Source organism: Nymphalis io, chromosome 9 (genome assembly GCF_905147045.1).
Source record: "Nymphalis io chromosome 9, ilAglIoxx1.1, whole genome shotgun sequence".
Lineage (NCBI taxonomy): Eukaryota > Metazoa > Arthropoda > Insecta > Lepidoptera > Nymphalidae > Nymphalis > Nymphalis io.
The window spans coordinates 7025903-7038971 of NC_065896.1; the positions used below are offsets into that span (position 1 = coordinate 7025903).

General features: G+C 29.9%; 3 protein-coding genes across 6 annotated transcripts; 2 read left to right on the plus strand and 1 right to left on the minus strand.

Annotated features, from left to right (window-relative positions):
* Positions 1-76: 76 nt before the first annotated feature.
* Positions 77-2568, minus strand: LOC126770537 (uncharacterized). Of its 2 annotated transcripts, XM_050489976.1 has the most exons (3): positions 2316-2568; positions 2066-2239; positions 77-1557 (listed from the first exon to the last, which is right to left on the minus strand). In XM_050489976.1, exons 2-3 carry the CDS (start codon positions 2235-2237, stop codon positions 77-79), a joined length of 1653 nt encoding a protein of 550 aa, XP_050345933.1. In that variant the 5' UTR covers positions 2238-2239; positions 2316-2568. The 2 variants fall into 2 exon arrangements, with proteins under 2 accessions (XP_050345933.1, XP_050345934.1); XM_050489977.1 differs by lacking the exon at positions 2316-2568 and having other exon boundaries at positions 2066-2305.
* Positions 2569-4317: 1749 nt separating this feature from the next.
* Positions 4318-6161, plus strand: LOC126770551 (uncharacterized). The gene is made up of 3 exons (XM_050490002.1): positions 4318-4411; positions 4514-4675; positions 4768-6161. The coding sequence occupies exons 2-3, from the start codon at positions 4516-4518 to the stop codon at positions 6159-6161; spliced, it is 1554 nt and encodes a 517-aa protein (XP_050345959.1). The 5' UTR covers positions 4318-4411; positions 4514-4515.
* Positions 6162-7048: 887 nt separating this feature from the next.
* LOC126770626 (uncharacterized) lies at positions 7049-11750 on the plus strand. 3 transcript variants are annotated; one of them, XM_050490119.1, is made up of 6 exons: positions 7049-7180; positions 7507-7680; positions 9630-9802; positions 10409-10511; positions 10886-11073; positions 11608-11750. In XM_050490119.1, exons 1-6 carry the CDS (start codon positions 7049-7051, stop codon positions 11702-11704), a joined length of 867 nt encoding a protein of 288 aa, XP_050346076.1. In that variant the 3' UTR covers positions 11705-11750. The 3 variants fall into 3 exon arrangements, with proteins under 3 accessions (XP_050346076.1, XP_050346077.1, XP_050346078.1); XM_050490120.1 differs by lacking the exons at positions 7049-7180; positions 7507-7680 and adding an exon at positions 9068-9272; XM_050490121.1 differs by lacking the exons at positions 7049-7180; positions 7507-7680 and adding an exon at positions 9068-9272 and having other exon boundaries at positions 10886-11068.
* The last annotated feature ends 1319 nt before the right edge of the window (positions 11751-13069 follow it).

The window sequence follows — 13069 nt, forward strand, 5'->3', positions numbered from 1 at the left end:
ACTTTTATTTCATACAAAACTATAAAACACAAACATTAATATGAATATTCGAATTGTACATTACACTTTATATAACTTATAATAAAATGATGTCAATACCTTTACATGACGATAAAACACCTTTACAAAATATTGACAGTTCGGTAATTATAAAGTCTGCGATTGATTCGTCATCGGAATGGTGTAAGGCATTGCTAAAAATAGTACCGATAAAAGCATGACAAGATGTTTTAGTGGCAACTAAATTACCCTTCAAATCGATACTCAACGAAACAATATTATCCTTTTCACTGGGAATGATTTCAGTGTCAACTTTCACAATAGAACCCTTTTTTTTAAACGAAGTCATTATTATAGAATTGTTTGCTTGATTTTTCGTAACATTTTTTGTACTGAAGTTTTTGATATGATTAGAAAGAGTAAAATTTTTTATTGTACTTTTTTGTTCTTTTGTATTTTCAGATACATTATCAGGTTGGTGATATAGGTATTCTAAAAACATTGGAAGAAGATTACGCTTAGTACTCATTTCGTCATTTATTTGATATTTATTTTTTATACCATTGGTTGAAGATAAATGATTAGATTCTTGATCTTTACTTAACTCAACCGAGTTCTTATTGCCGTTTTTTAAATATTCAGTTACATAAAAGTCTCTAGATTTATTTGTGTGAATATTATACAAATCTATTTTTTTGTATTTCTCAAGCTGTATATCTTTTGTACTTCTTTTTATTTTATTATCATATATGTTCAAATTATTTATTTTAGACAAAATAATTTTATTTTCTGCCACTGATAGATTTTCTTGCACAGAATAGTTGTCGTCTTGATTTTTTAAATTTTCTATAATATCTCTTATATTATTGACTTTTTTTTTAGATATTTTTAAACGATCTCTTTTTGTTGATTTATTTAAATCTTCTGAACTTAAGTTAGCGATAACACGTTCCAAATTTTCTATATAGCCTGAATTAGGTGAATTTGGGGTAAGTATTAATGGATCAAACGCTATACCTCCCTTTTCCCATATTGCAATACATCGTGTTAAGAAGCCGAAGAATTGTTGCGGTAAACGACGCCAGTATTTCTTTAATGGAGAATCGTCCATATATTTAGTTAAAGATACAATTTTAATATTAGTATTTTTTAGTAATTTTATTTTATTAATTTTTTTCTCATGCGTCCACAGCGAATTTAAAGCCATTTCATTATTCTGCTCATCACTTAAATCATTTAAACTATCATTCGATTCGTCTCTGATTATAACAACTAAGTTATGCTTGAAATTTGGATATTTTTGAGTAAAACTATCAATATATGGTAAATAGCCGTTTATGTTTATTTCTTCATAATTAGTAACGAAAATATGCATGAATATATCAGTATCATGTGTTGCGCCATGATCAGAGATGTATTGTGTTTTTAAATTTAAAGGTCTATGATGTGTGGGAGGAAGCATTGATATTGCAACAATGCTGTTATACATGACAAAAATCATGAACGCAATCATGCCAAGTCCTATCCACCAGTATGTTAGTAAAGATGAAAAATGTTCTGAAAAAAATAAACAAAAACACAAATCAAAATAAAAATAAAATAAAAATAATCCTTAAAGTTTTTCTCAACCGAGTCAAGATTATGCTAATTATTTATTTGATGATTTGAAGCAAATTATATTGTTTTGTTAGGATTATTGAACAATAAAACCGAAACTCATCAATATGTAAACAAAATAATGACAGTTTAAAGTTTAAACTTTTTATTTCAATAATTATACATTATGTGCCTATTTTAATGTTTATTTCTTACTATAAATTACTATTAGTAACTAATATATATAAAAATATTGATGAAGTAAGATTTTTTTTTTCAATATTACCAAAAATATACTGTTTTCAAAATATAATACTAGCAAATTTTTTTTCTCCATTTTTCAAGATTAAATTTAAAGAACCGACAGGATACTCAGTATATACTCTTTTCACAAATTAATTTATATAATCAATAACTCGTAAATATGTTAATAAACAAATTTAAGTAATTGTCTTATGACATACGTTACCTGGCCACCGGGTGATGATAGCAGCAGCGCCTATTGCCTGAGTTCTCGCACGTCCAGATGTTGAATACCGAAATAGGCGTTGTAATTTTGGGCTGGATTTACGAATACGAAATTCTTCATCAGAATAATCATCACACAACAGCGGAAGGTTTTCTCGACAGGATTCACTCATCACTACATATCAAGCAAAAACATTAAGGACTTAAGAAACAAATTAGAATTATTATTGAAGAAAATATTTATACTACACCTTGTTTTTCTTTTACAACACATTTAAATTTATTTATAAAGTATTATGTCAAATTGGTTGTAGGTATCACCAAATATTTATGAACTGTCAATGAATCAAATAAAAACTTTTTAGAATAAATTACATACTCTACAATCAGTCAATATACAAAACTAAAGTCTTCAAGAAAATTCAATAATTCTATTATTTTTCTACCGAATATTCACATTTTTTTTCTACCGAATTTTTAATATTTTTTTTAGTTTAACAAATAAGCCTGTCACACGCCTTGTATGTTTTAGTTGATATACCTGATTCGAAGGTCTTGTATAGTTCCTGAGTTATGGCACGTTTATTCTTTCCGCCATAATATTGTTGATTCAACAAACATTCGTCTCACGTACTGACGTTCAGGTGACTTTGTTATTACATTTCTTCGGAGAAAATAAAATTCGACTAAGCAAATTTCGTTCAATCAATCTACATATATGCTAAAAAAATGGATAATACTATGTTATACAATCCAATTACACACAACCATAATTTTTTTGAAAAGCTACTTAGTTGGTTTTTAGTTAGCAAGTGAAGTTTAAACCATTTCTATTTTTGTTATACTTGTAGTATATATCTAGTAAATTTACTTATATATTGCTTTTAAAATGTGTATACCACAGAACCTACACCATTGCTATGTGTTTACGTGGAGAATTTTCTAAGATATTTACATAAAAAGAAAAAAATCCTCAAATATAACTTGAATCCGTTTTTGTAAATTAATGAACATTTGTGCTAGTCGCTAGTAAGATTAATATAAAATATCTGAAGGCCTCCTCTCCCTTTTTGAGGAGAAAGTTTGGAGCTTATACCACTGCGCTGCTCCAGTGCGGGTTGGTGGAATACACATGTGGTATTCCACCAACCCGCACACACACAATTTCAGTGAAATTAGATACATGCAGGTTTCCCCACGATGTTTTCCTTCACCGTAAAGCACGAGATGAATTATAATCACAAATTAAGCACATGAAAATTCAGTGATGCTTGGCCGGGCTTGAACCCACGATCATCGGTTAAGATTCACGCGTTCTTACCACTGGGCCATCTCAGCTTTTTTTTACAAAAAGAGATACATAAAACTTATCATGATGGCATGATTTTTTCCAATATTTACAAAAATCATCGTCATATTTTAGACAATTTACACGAAACCTTATTTAATTATACGTCTAAACCTTCCTCAAGCGTCACTATCCATTGGTGAGTTGTATGTATCTTTCAGTAGTTTTGAGTTTATCGCGGTTAGACAGACCGACACTAAACCTACCGACGGCAGGTAGCTTTGTTTTATAATAGTAATGTTGAATAAGATGTATAAAAGCTATTTAAGAAAAAAATATAATATAATTAATGATAGGAGCTAAATTAGCAGTGTTTCATTTCAGTCGCAATTTATACAAAGTTGAGTTTTAAGGTATCATATTTCAGAAACTGAAAATTTGACATACGACAACTTAACAAACTTAAACGTAATATATTTTTCCTAGAAAAATACATGTTCCAAATATCTCCATATAAATCTCCACTCCATATAAATCTCTCTATATCGTCATCATAAGTAAAATGTCTTTAAGAATAAAGCATTCTATTTTATTGTTTAGTATGTACGGTGTATGATAGTGAAGATGTAATGAATGACCTAATCATAATTGTTGAATACAATATGAGTACAATAATCGACCCAACATGTATTGAAATTTAGCTTAATTACGGGCAATACTTTCGAATAATGTCAACATCATATATGTTCAAAATAGAGCAAAAATTATTTTATTTTATTTACGTACTCGTACAACAATATTTTTTTTTTTTTGCAATATTTTAATAAAGGTTTTAAATCCTCAAATTTTATTATTAACAATGATATAATACTGGTAAAAAGAATTTTACCAAATTAATCCATTGTCTTTGATTATTCATCAAACAGTACCAAATTTTTAATAAAAAATGTCACTGTTTTAAAAATGGAAATTTAAAATTTTTGTCACATCTCAGAGCTATTTATAATCATATGTAACAGTTTTTACGTTGAAATAGTTAATTTAATATAATTTAAAAAGGTATATCCTTATTTCATTTTGTTATTTAGGTATGTGTCCTAATTAAATGATGGTTATTTTCAATACGTTGGGTGGATATATTTTTATTTCTTCAATTAATAGTGATGGAGCCCCAAAAGAAACGTGATGAAGAATATCCCTTGCTAAAAGTGGATGCTGGAGGAGGGGATGGTAAAATCCGAAATGCCGTTCCAGCTACCATCATGGCGCCTGGGTGGAATATTACATGCACACCTAAGCAGTCCTGGTGTACTCGTTGGCCAGGTCACTTAAATATAATTTAGCAAAAACAAACTGAAATAACTAAATGAATACATTATTATAACAAAGTATTAACTTATTTGTTTTTGTTACAGAATTTGTTTCAGCTTTCTGGATGACTTTAATTTTACTAGCGATTTCTTTTTTAGTATTTTATGCTTTAGGAATGAGTGCTTATAGACGACAGCCAATTGTTATTGTTAGATGCAATGACACGAATACCAAGCCAGGAAGCGACGTATTCTACCATCATATTACAGCCAGAGATGCTTATGTACCATTCATGTTTTATTCTGAATATCTATCTTTCATGGCATCGCGGTATCCATCTTTGCGCTTTCACGTATATTTTCTGATTGACGATTCTTGGCAGCTATTTCGAGAATCAAGATATCCCAATCCTAGACTTTTAAAAAGAATCGTACCACGCGTCACTGATCCATTTAATACGATTCATAACCAAAACAAACGAGAAATAGAGGATTTTCAAAAGAAGTATCAAAATGTAAATATCAGTGTGATGAACTTGAGCAAGTATATGGCAATGACACCATTAAAATATAAATGGAAATTGATCCCTCAAAACTACTTGTCTTTTTATGCCAGGGTATATGAAATTTGGCAGAATGGTGGCATTGGATTCGATCTGACAACGTTCAATAATCTTTACACTAACAACAAACAATTAGATCAAAGGATTGACACAATTTTAAAACAACACAATGATGGTTTTGAATTAGAGAAATATGAAAATGTCTTGGAGTCTATAGACAACGATGAACAGAAAGAATTATATTCTATGTTTTTTAATTTAATCGATCACATTTTAAACGAGACTCGTTTATTTTTTGATACTGATTTGACAACTAACGTTACTATCTTAGGAAGCAGTCCTTTAATAAGAACTCATAGAAACAAACGTGATATTGGTAATCCTGGTAGTGCATTTAATGTTACAAAAAGTAATATTACCTCAAGTAATAATGACATTCATACGGTTGGCGATGTAGTTCGAAATTATTCTATGATACCAAATAATGTAAGCATTGAGGTGAAAGTTAATAACGGAAGTGTATTAAATACTACGAACACTACTGTCGAATCTCCAAATCATAATAATTTAAAAATGACAAACAGCTCAGGATATCGAAGCGAGATTCCTCAAGTTTTATTATTTTACGATATTTCTGGATTTTCTGACGAATCTGGCCCTACTTATTTCTTACCAAAACCAATTAAATCTGGTGAAGCTGTTAAAACCGTTACAGCATCAAATCAGAAGAGATATTATCTATCATTAAGTCAGGATGGTTACTTTGTAGCAGCTTCATCACGACATCACCCATTCCTAGCTCAATTATTTTCTTCTAGTTGTCACAGACTTAATCCAAGATACGCTATTAAAGACACGCTTTTAAGTCAATGCTCTGGATTTTTAAGAGACGACATCTATTGCGAAAACATTCGTGTTATTTATAATATTATTTAAGGTAGTTTTATATTCATTTGTTTTTTTTATTTGTAAATTATTAGTGTTTTTAATTTTAAAATAAACTTTAATCACATATTCCATTCTTATGGATTATCAAATCGTCATTGTTATTATTTTCTGTTTAATTAAAATATATATATAATATATAATAAATAAATTTTTCCACTTCTATAGTGGTTGTTTTTATATATAAATCAACGATTTCTATAAAATTTATCAGGTATTATTATTTAATTTTGGGTTCGATAAAATTCTATCATATTTTATCAATGAAAATGTAACTATCATTAAAATGGGTTAAATATCATTGAAATCTGTAGCCTATAAATACCTATATATTTACAAGCTTCGTCATGAGGCAAAAGAAGATACTTAAAGTGACAGAGTAACAAAGCTACCATTACACAAATGCACTTCAAATGTTCAGTCGACATAGGTTCGACGTTGACTGACAGTACAAACGACTTTCATCATTGAGAAAAACAAATACAACGTCGACGAACATTCGAACATACATAGGTTCATGTAAACAACATATACAGGTTCATAACAAACATATACCTACAAAGGGTATCCTTTTTAAAATAAAACACCAATCTATACCAAAACTTAATTTGTTAATACTGGGACCATCTCGAAACGGTTTCAAATAGGAAAAAATATTAATATGAAGATGTAACGTTTAACCGCTCTTTTCTATATTTTATTTAAGAGTATGTCATAGAAACATTATTTACTATTGTCATACGATAAATAAAAAAAGGTTTCTTGTAAAACTTTTATATAAATAAATATATATTATCTGTACATAGACGTATGATAATTTTGATAGTAATCAAATCGGTTTGTTAAAATTCATATGGCCATAAAATAAATTCCTAATAATGAAGCTACCTTTCAATATAATTTTAAGGCCTATTTTAAAAACTTATTTTAAAAGATCAAAGTTTTTTTGTCAACATTATACATTTTCTGTTAGTGTTCCCTATACATATATTTATAGTACTCTTGGTTTGGTAAGTCTTATTCAGTATAATTTATTCCATCCCAGACTTCTTAACTATTCATCCATACTTTATCAGGCTATATGCTTTATTAAAAATCTAACAGACTATTTCGATCACTTTTGCTTTGTATATATTGGTTAGGTATCTATTTTGAATATACCGGGATTATATTTAGACCTATAAACAATTTAATCTTTATTGATATATCATACTTGAGAAAATACTGATTAAATTCAATGGTTTACCTAGAGTAATTAGGAGTATCGTCTATATATTTTGATCTGCTTAAAAGATATATTGCTAGATATTTATATAAACAACTTTATTAATTTCAGTTCATAAATGTCCACCACTTAAAGAAACACCTCGGTGAGATACCGTTAATCGATCAAGTTTCAGAAGAATCGAACAATATCAATAGAAATGAAATGCTCATTCATGATTTAAAAATTATAGCTATATCTATGGGTTTGGTTCAGTATACATGTCTTCTATTCGGATGTTTCACAGTAAGAAAACGTTACAATTTTACAATTGATATATCATAAACTTACAGCCTCGTTAAACTAGTTGAATAAAGCCACCAATCCCATTTACAGTATCTGGGCAATCGATCTTCGCTCTGCTCTAATAATAATTAGTTTTTTGTATTTTTTTTTTTGCTTTAAATGAAAAATTGCGTTTTCTGGAAAGATAGGTATCTTTCCATATATAGATAACCTTAAAAAACAAAACCTTATCTAAATTCAAAACTTAAGCCAAATCGTTATAGTTCTTTCCGAGATATATAAGACATATATGTATACAAGAATTGTTAATAATATAAGACATAACATATTATTCACTTTTCAGGAAAACCCTTCACTTTTTCTACCACATTTAGCAGGTCAATTGATAGTTGTATGTGTTAAGATTGTGAACGCATTTTTAGTTCTCATTAAAGTGGATATGAAGTCATTATATAAATTCCAACACAAGCTGACGGGCGTCGCGTTGATGACTTTTAACTGGTTTCAAGAGTTTTGCGTCTTCAGGCAACATTTATGCGTTTGTGATCTTTAAAAATATTTTTATACACAATTTTGTAATATATTAACAATCTTATCAAACAAAATAAAATAATTATACTCAATGATTACATTTATTTGGTGGTAGGGCTGAAGCCCGCCTGGGTCTACCCACTGTTCACATGATCTACCGCCAAACGACAATATCTACTTAAGATTGTATTCCGATTTAAAGGGTGAGTGAGCCAATGTAACTACAGTCAAAACCTGAAGCACATTTACGATGTAAGGGATGGCTTATAATGTTTTCTTTGTGTTAATTCCTATGTGCGCTGGTGGCCAGCCTGTCTGCCTATATAAATGATGAAATATTATAGATTAATACAATTTCATTGGCTAGGGTTATTAATTTTTACCTTATAATAACTATATAATATTTATTTTAAAACCACCTTCTATCTCGCTGGAAAAATGCATTTGCTCGTTTCCTCCGCATTAACCTTATACTCGACTCACCGGCTCTCAGTGCATGAGAATACCCACTAAAAAACCAGCGGTACCCGCTCGGTCTCTTAGTGGGGCCCTACAAGGTCGCTTACTATCGTGATGCCCCAATGGTTGGTCCGCCTAAGCAGGCTTCTAATATAGTGAGGTTTCCAGGGTACAGAGAACCTTTATGAATGATTGCCATTTACCAGTTAGAATGGACATATTAATAAATAAGACCTCGTGGGTAAATCGTTGCATAAATTTACACCGAGATTCAACCAAGAGTCTAGAGCACACAGTTTGAACGAATATATTTCAACAGTAAAGGCCATTTAAACACGATGACTAACTTTTTTACAAAATATAAGACATGACAACTAGAACGTCACCAATAGCTGCATCGATATGTTGCAATGAATATTTTATTAAATTTTTGTCAGTGATAGTTAGTGTGCTGCTCATGGAAAACGCTTAATTAATTTCTTTTAATGCATTTCTTCACGGCTTTACAACATTTATATTGGACGTGACACAAAATGGATACAGAGAGCAGCACACATTTTCTCGAAAACATTAGACTAAAACATGAAAATGTCAAGAATCCAGTAAGTACCTAGAAGTAAAGAAATACATAGTTCGTAAATGTACAGTTTCTGGACAAAGGCCTCCTCTTCTTATGAGAAGGCCTAGGAAGGAGTATAAAGGTTTGAAGATAATTCTGCAAAGTTGTTTCAATGTAGATCTGTGGATATATTTTTAAATACATAGTAGGAAAGACTATGATTGTGGTTAAGCGCAACACTAATACCAATAAAAATATATTGTAGTAGGATCAATTAGGCTCCTGAAGACAATAATGAACGACATATTTGTTAAGGTCGAAATACTAGACTGTATATCTAAATTATTATTTTTTTTTTTTATAAAAAACAATAATAATCCGTAACATTATTCATTTGTAGAGTGATTCAGTAAATTGCGAGAGTACTGGCATCCGAGTAAAATTGCGGGCTTTGCTGGTAGCTCTTTTAGGAGTGTCGATGTCAGCTTGCGCATTTGCATCGCAGCCTGTCGAACTGGAACTCGACGATGATGAAGTTAACCAAAGACTAAATAATGTTAGCTTTGCAAGGCGGTAGGTGATATTTTTATCCAATTATTTTTTTAAATAATAGTGGCACATCCATTATTTGTTTACCTGTTAGAGCATATAGGCTCACGGACCGGATTACTATAAAACATATGTAGGTATTTTTTAATGGGAAGGTCTTCATATAATCCACTTTGTGTAATTCACTACTAGACAGCGCTACAACACATCAATATATATACCATGCAACTGATTGTCATGGTAATTGAGTTTTGCTTTAAAGAAAGCGAAATTAAATCAAGAAATTGATTAATTTTTGGAACATTTAAACGATTTTTCATGTACCCTTTGACATACTTTCAAGTATCACCCGTTTATAAAAAATACTAAAAATGTATCAAAATGACACCTTATATATTATATTTAGAAACGGTTAAGGAAATAATCAAAAAGATGGGTTATAACAACGATTATCATTCTATTAATGTAATGTTTTCATCAAGACTGAATTGTCACTTGACATGGATTTAAGGTGCTAAAATAAGTAAAGCAATTGATTAAATTGATCTTATAACGTGTGGTGGAGAAAAATTGCTAAATATATGAATAGTCGTTTATCTGAATTACTATAGTGAAAATTTCATTGTTTAGTATTACAAAACCTACAATCCGGCTTGTAATGGGATACGGAAAACTTAGCGCGTTCGTCACAGCTTGCACTTCGCTTTTACTACTCATCGCTGTTATGTCCAAGGTACACATGTAGATAGCGACACAAGAATTTGACACAAAATGTCAGATTTTTGTTAAATTGTAACTTAAATATGAATTTGTTCATATGCCAACCTTCAGCCAACGGGATATTTTTTATGTATGTCTGAAGAGCTTCATAATAATTTCTAGCTTTTTTTCCGACTTTCTTCTATAGGTTGCTAGAATAAATCTGTAAAGGCGCTTTAAAAAAAAATTAAATTTTAAGAAAAATTGCTGAAAACAAGTTGATTTCTTCAAAGTTTTGAATTGTGTGGTTTTTAGAAGTAGCGGTAGTAGCGGATAGTATAAAAACGCCTGATTAAATACAAAAATAAGTAACGAATAAATTAGTTAACGATTGCCATGTCTCATTAGCAATCATGGTGGCGACGTGGTGCCAGATGGTTAGCGGCACCTGCATTGCTGGTTGCTGCATTAGAAGCGGCTTCAGATGCTAGTGACGCATTGTTAGCAGCAATGTTGCGAGGGTCGGCTGAGCCAGCTTTGGTCGCTGGACAAACTGCCGCTGCTTGCCTCCTGATCACTGTTGAGATCCTTGTCTGGTTATCATTATTTTAATACATATACAATATCTCTTTATAATTATATATAAAGAAAATATGTAGTACTCGCATTTGTGTATTCAGCAATTTGCAATGGAAAATTATGGTGAAATAAGTAACAAAATTTCAGATACAGCTGTTACTTTATGAAATAAAATCAACATAGACAGAGTCGAAGGCACGATTAATTGCTTTTGAGCATTGTGCTATATAATTATTCTTCGAGTAATTAATTTATATTAAGTATAATGTTTCTTTTTTCTATTTATTAACTTTGTCCTTCGAAGGAGCTGACGAGCATTTCGTTAGGTATACATATAATTTGGTAATTTTTCATTATGATTTGGATAAAAATTCAGAGCGATACGAATCATTTAGGTCTTATTAAATTAAGTCTTTCGTATACAAAAAATACTTCTTTGTCCATCTGTTTTTATAGTATACTTTAATTATTATCACTTTTAAGTAATACTAGTTGACTAGAATATAGATTTGTTCATCAGCTTCCTTGTAAGATGTATTTATTTTTTACAGGTACTTTATTGCTAAGTTTTTTGAATTTAACCCAGCAATATCCTTGCCACCTCCTAAGGAATCTTTACTAAAACCTGCGATTACTTACCAGCAATAAAGTAATATAGTTACATACTTATAGGTTTCAAACCATGTATTCTCCGATACCATATAATAGTTATAAAACATTGCTGAAAAATGATACTGGTATTTTCATTTACAATAATAACAATAAATAACTACATCATATGATAGGTCTAACTGATAGCGAGTTATTAACATCACATTATTCGTCACATTTCCGCCGCATTGGAAAAGTACTCCCTCAGAAACAGTTGAAAAATGACAAACTGAAAATTCGAAAAAGTAAACAGAACAACTTTTTAGGCAAAACTACCAATTGGATATATGATGGAATGAACTTAACCGGTCTTGAAAAATGTAATGAAAAAGTTATTAGTTAGCTAACCATACAGCATACATGTTTAATATATATGTATACAGGGATTAAATTAAAAGAAAGTTTTGTGAATTGTACTTTATTTATATTTGAAATACATATTTATATAAAATTTGTTAGTATAATATATTAACTATATAATAATAGTTGAGTGCAATATTGAAGGCACTAGAAAATTACATGTTTGCATATATTTTAATCATTAAAACGATTCTAAATATAATAATCAGAATGGTTCCAACGATATCACAGTGCTTCTTAATGGACACTAAGCTAACTTTTGTCGTTTGTTATACATTTGATGCTAAATTAAAAATAATAATTAATATGTGCTTAATTCTTCGAAGTTAAATTTGGAACAGCTACTATTACCTTTTTTTATATCATTAATCATTTGCGTCGGATGTAAATGTATTCATCTAATCGCACCCGAGCTGCGCGGTTGAATAAGCTCCATAAGAGAGGAGACCTTAGCCCAGCAGCGGGAAATTTAGATTGTAACTTAAATTTATTAACTAACTGCTAATAAAAAGATCGTATAAGTTAAAATAAATACGTAATATAGACATGCGTGTACACTATGCATGCACGAAATTATATATTTGTATATTATGTATAGGTTTCAACTAAGCCAAGACAAGTTCAACCAACCGAAACCAAAATAAGAAAGTATTATAATAAAAAAAAAACTTATTCCATTTAGTATATGAAAATATTATTTGTCACTAGTACCAAAGTCGAAATCTGGTCGAGTGGAAATAGCTTGAAAATTAATTTGCATAGTTTATTTGAAACAAACCATAATTAAAAAGGAACTAGCTCAGATTTTAGCTGCTTTTCAGTTGCCTACCAAAAATTTATAAACAAATATTGAAATACTACATTTTTTATTTAGATAATCCATTACCAGTACACTGTTTACACATAGAAAAGTATAAGTTCAATAAAACCTCCACAGATTTTATATTTTCATATTACCCAAACTCATAAAAACATATTATCAAAATTACGTAGCTTTGTTAT